The sequence below is a fragment of the Balaenoptera musculus genome, chromosome 11, assembly GCF_009873245.2.
Source record: "Balaenoptera musculus isolate JJ_BM4_2016_0621 chromosome 11, mBalMus1.pri.v3, whole genome shotgun sequence".
In the NCBI taxonomy this organism is placed as follows: domain Eukaryota; kingdom Metazoa; phylum Chordata; class Mammalia; order Artiodactyla; family Balaenopteridae; genus Balaenoptera; species Balaenoptera musculus.
Window position 1 is genome coordinate 65,471,972 of NC_045795.1, and position 11,446 is coordinate 65,483,417.

Sequence of the window (11,446 nt, forward strand, 5' to 3'; positions counted from 1 at the left end):
ATGACCTTGCCTCCAAGGCCAACATCCTGATCGACCCACTGGAGCTCCAGGCAGCCACCATGGATGACCTGGATGAGGATGAGGAGCCAGCCCCGGCTGCGGCCCAGGTGCCGCGGTAGGGGCAGGCAGGGGGCTTTGTGTTGGGCTGTCCCTCTATCATAAGGGCAGGGGTGTCACACGGGGCCATCTCCCACTCCATGCAGGCAAGGAGCTTGTCCCCAGGCAGGTTCCCTTGCTGTAGGTGGAGGCATGAACTGACGGGTGTGGTGGGGCATGCCTCCTGCTGCTGAGTCCCTACGAGACACAGGGCCTTGGGATGCAGAGTGAAGGCTGGGTTGGAGCAGGTGGAGGGTGAGGCGCAAGCACAGTGGTATCTGGGCCCCTGCGGGGCCTCCTGCCCAGCCAGCCGGTGCCCTCTCGCTGTCCCATTCCCCAGCCTCGCAAATCAAGGGAGCCATAAGTGGGCCCGGGTCCTGGGATTGCTGAGTGGCGTCTGGCCTCCTCTCTCCACCACAGCGCCCCATGCAGGCCCTGGCCATGGGGGGCACGCTGCCCCTGCCTCGGCCCAGCTGGCTCAGTTCTCCAACCCTGGGCCGAGCCAACCGCTTCCTCAGCACAGCAGCTGTGAGCCTGATGACCCCACGGCGGCCTCTGAGCACCTCAGAGAAAGTGAAGGTCCGCACGCTGAGCGTGGAGCAGAGGACCCGTGAGGACAGTAGGTGCCAGGCAGGGCCAGGCGCGGCGCACTGAAGGATCCTTCTATCCTGTACAGCACTCCCCCGGGGGAAAGCCAAATACACCCCATTCCCTCCTGGTCCTGTGGCCTGGCAGTATCTCAGGGGTGTGGGAAGTGCACTCTGAGGGCAGGAAATTGATGCTACAGAAATAGGTCCTGGAGTGCAGGACCTCCCCTGCCCCTGCCCACACATTCTCCCTGCAGGTCCCTCCTTGGGCCCAGGCGGGGGGAGAGGGCCTTCTTCTCCTGCTGTAAGGCCCATCCTGGCTCCATAGGCTTGGAAGAGAACTGGAATGGCTCCGACCCTGACCCTGTCCTTCCCTATTCCCTAGTTGAGGGTAACCAGTGGAATGAGGGCCTGCTGGTGGGGCGGCCCCCCGAGGAGCCTGAGCAGCCCCTCACCGAGAACTCCCTGCTGGAAGTCCTGGATGGTGCCATCATGATGTATAATCTCAGCGTTCACCAGCAGCTGGGCAAGGTCTCACGCCACTGGTCCATGCGCATGTTATGTGGTTCTGTGTGTTTGGATGCGTGTGTGTGTGCGCCCACATGTGCCCACGTGTCTCCAGAGGTGCCTGGGCGTGACTGTGCGCGTTAGCATATGCCACAGCAAGACTAGTTTCTGCCAGTGCCGTTTGGGCCTGACCTGGTTGACTTCTGTGGGAGGGGCTGTCCTGGGCCTAAGGTTAAGGGTTTGGCAGGGCTGGGGTCCAGGCTGGGTGTGGAGAAACCTGTGCGAGGTGCCCAAGGGTCACCCTGGATGTGGTGTCTGGTGCTCTAGATGGTGGGAGTGTCCGATGATGTCAATGAGTATGCAATGGCTCTGAGGGACACAGAGGACAAGCTCCGCCGGTGCCCCAAACGGGTAAGGTGGACAGGCAGGTGGGTCTTTGGGAGGGCGGGGTGTTGAAGAGGGCAGCTTGCTCCCTGGGGGTCCCCAGGGAAGCCCATGAGGGAAAGCTGCTGTCCTGCCCCTGCCTCTGGGGTTGCCCAGCAGTTCTCCTCATCCCCACCCCAGCCCCGGGCAGACCACATCAGTGAGAGTGGGGCTGGCATCACGGCTAGGGACAGCCTGAGCCCCGTCAGCCAGCCATAGCCTGTGCCAAGATGCCCCTACCCTGGCCACTAAGTGCTGACGCACACCCACTCTCCTCATCAATTATGGATTCGACCCTGAGTACTTCCTCGGCCACTTGCAGAGTCAGCAGGAAGCAGGGCCTCCCTCCCTCCCTCCTTCCCTCCCCTGGAGCCCCTCTGCCGTAGCTCTCTGGCCTGGGGAACAGAGCCAAGTATGCCCAGTCTGGGCTTCCCTGGCAGCCCCTGGCTCCCATCTGTCTACAGAACCCTGCGCTTGTCCAGGGCAAAAGCAGCTGCCAGAGCTGCAGTTCTAGCATGGAGTCCCTGGGGTGTCCCAGCCAGGAGCTCATCTCACATACACTCAGCTGCGTCTCACTTCCACATTCTGAGGGGCACCTGTGGCCCTGTCTTGCTCAGGCTCACCAGCAGGCCAGGCTGAGGAGGGTTTTGAAGAGTGGAGCTGGGTCCGCCCAACACTTTGCCTGCCCTGGGCACCAGTGGGGCCCCTGCTAGGCTGCATGGGTCTGGGCACGGGGCCATGTCCTGATTGTCCTCTCCTCCCTTCTCCTTGGGTGGCAGAGGAAGGACATCCTTGCAGAGTTGACGAAGAGCCAGAAGGTTTTCTCAGAAAAGCTGGATCACCTAAGTCGCCGTCTTGCCTGGGTCCATGCCACTGTCTACTCCCAGGTGAGCGGTGTGGCCTAGGCCAGCAGCTGCTGCCCTCCCCAAGCCCCCGGACTAGTCACTGATTGGGCAGGGTTGTGCCAGCCCCTCAGTGCTTCCTGCCCTCCTGGACCTCTGGCACACACGTGCCCCCTCCCCGCTCCTCATCCTCCCTCCTCCCACCTAGTGCCACATCCCCTGAACTTTTCATGCCCCATGAACTTAAGTAGATGCCATTTGTAGACCCCACTTCCCCACGCAGCTCATAACCCTCCATTCAAGGAACAGCCTGTCTCTACCTGCCTCCCACTGTCCACTGCCCCTGCTCCTCTCCCAGCGCATCAGGGGCTCTGTGACCTCTCCCAAGCCTCACCCTGCATCTGCATCTGCATCTGCTTCTCTCTGACTCCCCTCCCACTCGAGGCCACTGGCTTGTTCCCTTCTCACTCATTCACTCACTCGTTCATTTATTAACATGCCCAGAGCCTGGAGGATGCCAGGTGCCATCCTGACACTGGGGACACTCAGTAGTGAACCAGAAAGCTGAGTCCCTGCCCTCCCGGGGTAGACGGGCAGACGGTGCACTCCCGCAGCGACCATGTTTTGACCCCCGCCACCCCAGGCCCCGGACCCGCCGCACTTGTTTTATCTCCCCACCTGCCCTGGCATCTCCCCCTCCACAAGTGAGTGCCTTGGGATGCTCCCCATGTGCCCATGTAGGGCATCTGTTCACCTTCTTGGGTGTGCCCCTCCCCCATAACTGGGTGATCAAGGCCCTTGGTATCCCTGTCTCTACTGCTCTTTCTTCTGGTGACTCCTCCCCAACCCAAACCACCTCTGCCTTTTACCCCTCTGTTCTCTCTTGCCACAGACCACCTTGCTCCAGCCCCACAAAGATGGTCACTGTCATCGCACCACCAGGATTTCATGCCTGTCCACCTCCCTAGGCGATCTTGCCACCCCCTCCCACACTGTCTTCTTAGGAACCTCAACCTCCCATCTTTGTACCTTCTTCTTTTTAAATTCTGATAAAATATACACAACATGAAATTTACCATCTTAACCATTTTAAAAAGTTGTGGTAAAATACAATATGTAACTTATCATCTTAACCATTTTAAATGTACAGTTCAGCAGTGTTAAGTATATTTGTTGCTGTGCAACCAGTCTCCAGAACTCTTTTCATCTCCCCAAACTGAAACTTATATCCACTAATTCCCATTCCCCCCTTCACCTCAGTCCCTGACAACCACTGTTCTACTTTCTGTCTCTGTGAATTTGGCTACTCTAGTACCTCATATAAGTGGAATTTTTTTCACTGGCTTATTTCACCTAGCATAATGGTCTCATGGTTCATCTATGTTGTAGCATGTGTCAGGATTTCTTTCCTTTTTAAGGCTGAATAATATTCCATTGTGTGTATATACCACATTTTATTTATCCGTTAATCCATCTATGGACATTTGAGTTGCTTCCACCTTTTGGCTATTGTGAATAATGCAGCTATGAACATGGGTGTGCAAATACCTTTTCAAGATCCTGTTTTTTAATTCTTTTGGGTATATACCCAGAAGCAAAATTGCTGGATCATATAGTAATTCTATTTTTAATTTTTTTGAGAAACTGCTATATTGTTTTTCATAGTGGTTGCACCACTCCCACTAACAGGGCACAGGGTTCTGATTTCTGCCTATCCTTGCCAACACTTGTTTCTCAGAAATTTTTTTTTATTAATAGTAATCCTAATCTGTGTAAAGTGGTATCTCATTGTGGTTTTGATTTGCATTTCCCTAGTGATTAGTGATGTTGAGCATCTTTTCATATAATTATTGTCCATTTGTATATCCTTCTTTGGAGAAATGTCTATTCAATCCTTTTGCCCATTTTTTAATCAGATTGTTTTTCTGTTTTTGATTTGTAGGAGTTCTTTATATATTCTGGGTATCAACCCTTTAGCAGATTATGATTTATAAATATTTCCTCCCATTTGCTCTTTTGATTGTGTCCTTTGATGCAATTTTTTAATTTTGATGGTCTAATTTATCTATTTTTTTCTTTTCTTGCCTGTGCTTTTGTTGTGATATCCAAGAAATCATGATCAAATCCAAGGTCATGAAGGTTTTCCCCTATGTTTTCTTTTAAGAGTTTTTAGCTCTTAAGTTTTGGTCTGTGACCCATTTTAAGTTAATTTTTGTATATGATGTGAGATAATGGTCCAACTTCATTCTTTTGTATGTGGATATCCAGTGTTCCCAGCACCATTTATTGAAAAGACTGTCCTTTCCCCATTGAATGGTCTTGGCACCCTTGTCAAAAATCATTTGACCATATATGTGAGGGTTTGGGGGTGGGGGGCTGTCTATTCCATTGGTCTGTATGTCTATGTTTATGCCAGTACCATACTGTTTTGATTATTGTAGCTTTGCAATAAGTTTTGCAATCAGGAAGTGTGAGATCTGCAGCTTTGTTCTATTTCAAGATTGTTTTGGCTATTTGGGGTCCCTTGAGATTTGATAGGAATTTTAGAATAGTTTTTTCTATTTCTAAAAAAAAAAAAAAAAGCCAATGGGACTTTTATAGGAATTGCATTAAAACTGTAGATTGCTTTGGGTAGTATTGACATCTGATGATATTAAGTCTTCCAGTCCATGAACATGGGATGTCTTTCCATTTGTTTGTACCTTTTAAAATTTCTTTGAGCGACATTTCGTAGCTTCCAGTGTTTCACTTCCTTGGTTAAATTTATACCTGTTTAATTAATTTTGATTCTCATGTAAATAGAATTATTTTCTTGATTTCCTTTTTGGATTGTTCCTTGCTTGTGTATAGAAACACAACTGATTTTTGTGTGTCGATTTTGTATCCTGCAAATTTCCTGAACTTGTGTATTAATTCTAATAGTTTTTTTGTGGAATCTTTAGGGTTTTCTACATATAAGATCATGTCATCTGCAAACAGAGATAATTTTACTCCTTTCTTTTTTTAAAAAATATTTATTTATTTATTTATTTATTTATTTATTTGGCTGCGCCGGGTCTTAGTTGCAGCATGCCATATCTTCATTGCAGCATGCAGGATCTTTAGTTGCAGCATGCAGACTCTTAGTTGTGGCATGCATGTGGGATCTAGTTCCTTGGCCAGGGATTGAACCCAGGCCCCCTGCATTGGGAGCGTGGAGTCTTAACCACTGGACCACCAGCGAAGTCCCATACTCCCACCTTTCTAACGTAGATGGCTTTTACTTCTTTTTCTGGCCTAATTCTGGCTAGAACTCCCAATACTACGTTGAATAGAAGTGGCAAAAGCAGACACCTTGTCTTGTTCTTGATCTTAGGGGAAAGCCTCTGTTCTTTCACCATTGAGTATGATGTGAGCTATGGACTTTTCATAATACAGCCTTTATTATGTTGAACTGCATTTTTTTTCTTCTACATTTGCAATGCTTACCCTCTTGCCTCCTGCTCATTCAGCTTCTCCCATTAGTAAAGGAAAAAGCCTGTGATGCCTTTCCCTCACTGTACATTTGCTTACACTACCGCTCTCTCCTTCCTTCTCTGTGTCTTGGCTTCCTCATCTTCCCTTCACTCTTTGCCCAGATCAGGCTCCTCCACTTTTCTGAAATAGTCTTGCAAGGTATCTATCGAGCTCCCCCCTCTCCCTTTGTGGACACATCTCCTCTCCCATTACAGTGGCCCCCTTGGCCGCATCGGTGCCATTGCCATCCTTTCCTCAGACTCGGTCTTCTCTGGCCTTCGGTGACACCAGCTCCTGTAGGCCTCCCTGTCCGTGTGTACTCCCAGGCCCAGGCCCACCCTCTGACTTCTTGCTTACGTCTTCTCAGGCTCTCAGGTTTGAGAGCACATCAGAGAGCTGGTGGAAAGTGCAGCTGCTCCGGCTCCACTCCAGGAGATGTGGTGCTATGGGTCTGGACTGGGGCCTAGGGCCTCACTCTGGTTGGTGACCCCTCCTGGCCCCTTTTGTGGGATAGACTATCTGGAAACCATACTGTGGGGAACTGGGCCCTTGGCAGGTTTTGTCTGCTTTCCATGGCCTCTGTTCCACCAGCAGTCATGCTACCTTTGACCTTCACACCACCTACTCCTCTGAGCTCCAGACCCATTTTCTACCTGCCTCCTTAACACCACCTCTTTGGGGGCATCGCTGGGCACCTCATGCTCCACATGTCCTAAGCCACATCCCCTCTGCCCTTCACCAGGCCTGCTTTCCCCCAGGACTTCCAACCGCCATGGAGGCTCCATCACGCACAGAAATGTGGGCCCCGTTCTTGTTGCGACCATTCCCTTGCCCTCACAGCCAATTGGTGCATCCGCATGCCTGGCCATCCAGTCCCTTTGCTGTCTTGGGCCTAGCCAAGGCTATAGCTTCCTCACTGCCTTGTCCCCACTTGTCCCTGCAGCCCCTTCTGCTCTGGGCAGTGTTCCAACACAGGCTTCTGGTCACATGGCACCCTCTCGCTTAACACCTTCTGTACCTTAAAAACTCACAATTCTGGTCGGGGTTGTAGTGCTGCCCTGTCCAGGCTGGTGGCTCATCTTGCCTGCCCAGTACAGTGCTTGATTGCTCCTACCTGAGCCACTGCTCCCACTTCCTGGAATCCAGTTCTCATGTCATGTTCCTGGGAGGCCTTTCCTAATCTCCAGACCGGGCCACACCGCCTGTGACCCCTCCCGTGAACAGCCCAGCAACACCCCGTGTGCCTCCCACAGGAGAAGATGCAGGACATCTACTGGCTGCTGCGTGTCTGCCTGCGGACCATCGAGCATGGAGACCGCACAGGTCCTCTCTTTGCCTTCATGCCCGAATTCTACCTGAGTGTGGCCATCAACAGCTACAGTGCTCTCAAGAATTACTTTGGCCCTGTGCACAGCATGGAGGAGCTCCCAGGTGATAGGGCCATTCAGGCTGGGAGGGGACAGAAAAGGGGGCCTCTGGAGTGAGCCCTAGGAGCCCTGTTCTGAGCCCTCGTGGCCCAGCAGCACACATCCCACGTAGGGGAGGAGGTGAGGCTCTGCCCAGCATCATACAAGCATTTGCAAAAGTCCCACATGGTGGAGAGCCCTGTCCTAGTACCAGCAGCCATAGAACCAACAGCACCTCCCTGGTGTTAAGAGGGAAACAGATGAAATGGAGTACAGGGTGTGGGGATTACCCCCACCCCACCCACCCTGCCCCGCCCCGCCCCGCCCCGGCTTTTACTTCCTTCTTGGTGCTTCTGTGGCCCAGGAGCCAGCTGGCCTCTTACCTTGCTGCCCTGGCGCTGGCCATGGGGTGTGGCATCCCATGCAGGGGCAGAGTGGCTTGTCTTTGCAGATCACAGCAAGGAGCACGGGGGCCCTGCTGGTGGCCACATAGGAGTCTGGGCTTCTTGCAGACCACTGATTCCAGGCTGGGCTTGGCAGTTTATGTCTGGACTAGGCTGTGGGCTTTTAGGCTCCTGGCCTGTCCCCTTGCCCTGCCCTAGGCCTCGGTGCAGGCTTTGTCCTCAGAGGTGGAGCTGTGGGTGCCCAGGGGGCTTTGACTGCTGAGCCCTCCAGTGTGTGTGCTGAGATGGGTTTGAGCCCAGGCAGGACTCTTGTCAGGACCTATCCTCCTGCTGGGACCCGCCCAACGCCCACAATGAGTCTGTGCCTTCGCCTCTCACCAACTGTTAGTGAATGCCCTGCCTAAAGTCCCCAGATGTCGGCTTGGGCTCAGACTAGCCCTTGGAGCTAGCTCTGGAGCCCACTACCCAAGCCCACTCACCAAGGGGTGTGCCTGCCTCTGGAGCCCGCACTCCCAATCATCTCGTCCTACTACCCAACCCTGCAGGCTATGAAGAGACCCTGACCCGTCTGGCTGCCATCCTTGCCAAACACTTTGCTGACACACGCATCGTGGGCACTGGTGAGGTGCCCGACAGAGGGCTGGGGGAGATGGGGACGGACGGGATGGCACCTATGGCTGGCTATTTTCTGCGCACAATGCCGGCCAGGTGGGTATGAGGCATGGGCACCAGGGCTCATGCCAGGCACCTGCTGAGGCATGGCCTGTCCCAGCAGATATCCGTGACTCGCTGATGCAGGCCCTGGCCAGCTACGTGTGCTACCCAAACTCCCTGCGGGCTGTGGAGCGGATCCCTGAGGAGCAGTGAGTGGGGGCCCGGGGGCAGGGGGGCATGCACTCTGCCCTGCACAGCACTAGCCTCACCCCGTGCCCGCCACCCGTTGCTCTCACAGGCGTATCGCCATGGTGAGGAGTCTCCTGGCTCCCTATGAGCAGCGGCCCTGGGCCCAGACCAACTGGATCCTGGTGCGGCTCTGGAGGGTAAGCCTGGCTGGAGAGGAGGTGGCTATGGCTGGCTGGAGGGAGGGGTTGCCCTGCCCCACTGACCTCCCGCCAACTCCACCCCCAGGGCTGTGGGTTCGGGTACCGCTATACACGGCTGCCACATCTGCTGAAAACCAAACCCGAGGATGCCAATTTGCCCAGCCTCCAGAGTGAGTATCCAGGTTTGGCAGGCGGGGGCCCTCACCCGCTGCTCTTGGGTTCTCGCAGACTTTCCCACTTCTTCCAGCCTCAGTCCTGGACTCGTGTTGGGCCCCAATTCCCTGTGTATCCCCTGGGGTTTCCATTTCCCTGCTTCCTCCCAGTCTAAGGACACTCTGGTCCTCTTGAGTCTTGCTTTCCAGTCCCATGTGTGCCCTTTGGTCCTGAACGGTCTGCATGTGTCACAGTGAAAAGGGGCAGCATCTTCCCAGGCTGCTGGCAGCTTATGCAAAGTGAGGACCCTATCCCTTGCCCTCTGAACCAGCTCCCTGACTTCCAGCCTTGTCCCAATGCCATGTCCTTCTGCCCCTTTACTTTCACTAGCTGGTGCCAGACCCTGGATACCTGAGTCAAGGCAGGGGCACAGACTAGGGGCTGGCCAGGGCCCCAAAGGGTGTCCATGGGGCTTCCTGGAGGAAGTGGCCTTTGGTTGGGAGCAAAGTCTGCATTTTCTGTCCTGGGCCTATGGTCCAGCAAAGCCCTGTGAGCCTGGACCTTCACTGGGCCCAGCCCAGGGTCTTGGGCTGTCTTGCTTGCAGAATCTGCCTGTCACATGCTGTATTCACCCCACACAGTGGCTCTCTTTAGCCCACGTGGTATGTTTCTGCCCTTGTGGGAGTGTTTGGGCCTAAAGGGGTCCCCAGAGGCCAAGTTCCTTGTGCAGAGTCACACAGCAAGTCCTTGCCAGTTGCCTTGGTCCTGCCTCCAGGGTGGACCTGAGCTGCAAGTGGAGAGCAGCAGTGGGGCCAGATATGCATCCTGCTGCTGTAGGAACTATTGATTTGCAGGGGGGGAGGTATGCCTAGCCCAGTGTGGCTGAGGGCTCTGGTTACTGCTGCCTGTCAGCCCAGACTTGGCGCCCACCACCTCAGCCGTATGCCAAGGCCAGGCCAAGGGCAGCAGAGGACAGTGGAGGATGGCAGGGCTCAGAGTAGGCTCTTGGGAGAAATGGCCTTGATACGAGTGAAGAGGGGTCTAGGTTGCCCTGTCTAGGTCTAGCCCTTCCTGAAGGGCACGTGACTGAGAACTTTCTGGGGATCAGGCTGGGGCTTGGGGGCAGTTCTAGAACTGGGGGTGGGGGAGGCATTGGGAGCAACTGCAGCCTGTGGTTGGCCCAGCAGAGGGAGGGGACAGATTTAGCCCTAACCCCCAGGCAGCACTGCACCCTGTCCGCCTGCCTTCAAGACCTGAGTGTTCCCAGGGAGCTGTCTGTCTGCCCTTACACCAATGGCCTGTGAGTGAGGACAGAGGCAGACAGGCAGGGGCCGCTGACTGGAGTCCCGATGATGCCCCTCCCCATGTCCCCACAGAGCCCTGCCCCTCCACCCTGCTGCAGCAGCACATGGCAGACCTGTTGCGGGAGGGTCCTGACGTGGCACCCAGCTTCCTCAACAGTGTCCTCAACCAGCTCAACTGGGCCTTCTCTGAGTTTATCGGCATGATCCAGGAGGTGGGTCACGGAGGGACCTTGTGGGCCAGGGGGTTGCAGAGGATGCGGCACGATCTGTGGTGTGGCCAGACCACTGACTGCTGCCCACGCACACGTTGGTGGCTTAGATCCAGCAGGCTGCTGAACGCCTGGAGCGGAACTTTGTGGACAGCCGGCAGCTCAAGGTATGTGCCACCTGCTTTGACCTCTCGGTCAGCCTGCTGCGCGTCTTAGAGATGACCATCACGCTGGTGCCTGAGATATTCCTCGACTGGGCCCAGCCTACCTCCGAGATGCTGCTGCGGCGTCTCGCACAGGTGTGTCCATCTGGGCAAGGGTGGTTGGGACCCTGGGGACACCCCAGTGGTGTGAGCCCACCCATCCACCAACGGGCTCCTGCCCTCACAGCTGCTGAACCAGGTGCTGAACCGGGTGACAGCTGAGAGGAACCTGTTTGACCGCGTGGTCACCCTGCGGCTGCCTGGTGAGGACCTAGAAGCCCTGTAGCCAACACACCACAGGCCTTGGTTCCTCTGCCAGGAGCAGTGCTGCCTGATTCTACATTCTGCACCGGGACAGCCTGGCTTGGCACCCCCAGCCTAGCTCAGCCTTCTGTGGGGAGGAGGGTGGGAAGTGTGAATGACGATGATGTCGGCTGGGCAGGGATGGAGACCCTGCAGCGGGAGCACTTGGGTAGCTCATCCCCTTCCTTCCCTTTCCCTTAGGCCTGGAGAGTGTGGACCACTACCCTATTCTGGTGGCAGTGACAGGCATCCTGGTACGACTCCTGGTGCATGGCCCAGCCTCAGGGTGAGTGTTAGGGGCTGGGGTCCCCTGTGGGGGCTGGGCTTGTCTGATGGGGAGGGGGCTGGGCAGGGCCTTCCAAAGCTCATCTCTCACATGGACTTCAGCGTCAGGTCTGGAGCTGGAAGGAAGGTAGTGAGGTGTGAACTGAGTAACTGGGTGGCTGCAGCAGCAGCAGCAGCAGCTCAAAG

At 54.9% G+C, this 11,446-nt stretch overlaps 1 protein-coding gene across 1 annotated transcript in view; it reads left to right on the top strand.

Annotated features, from left to right (window-relative positions):
* RNF123 (ring finger protein 123) overlaps window positions 1-11,446 on the top strand; it is a 28,904-nt gene that overhangs the window by 12,976 nt on the left and 4,482 nt on the right. Inside the window, 14 exon segments of the mRNA XM_036869171.1 lie at window positions 1-107; window positions 517-715; window positions 1,069-1,214; window positions 1,518-1,601; window positions 2,393-2,500; window positions 7,204-7,381; window positions 8,306-8,380; window positions 8,536-8,623; window positions 8,713-8,800; window positions 8,889-8,973; window positions 10,333-10,472; window positions 10,580-10,768; window positions 10,860-10,935; window positions 11,177-11,261. Of these exon segments, the coding sequence (XP_036725066.1) occupies window positions 1-107; window positions 517-715; window positions 1,069-1,214; window positions 1,518-1,601; window positions 2,393-2,500; window positions 7,204-7,381; window positions 8,306-8,380; window positions 8,536-8,623; window positions 8,713-8,800; window positions 8,889-8,973; window positions 10,333-10,472; window positions 10,580-10,768; window positions 10,860-10,935; window positions 11,177-11,261 (1,648 nt within the window).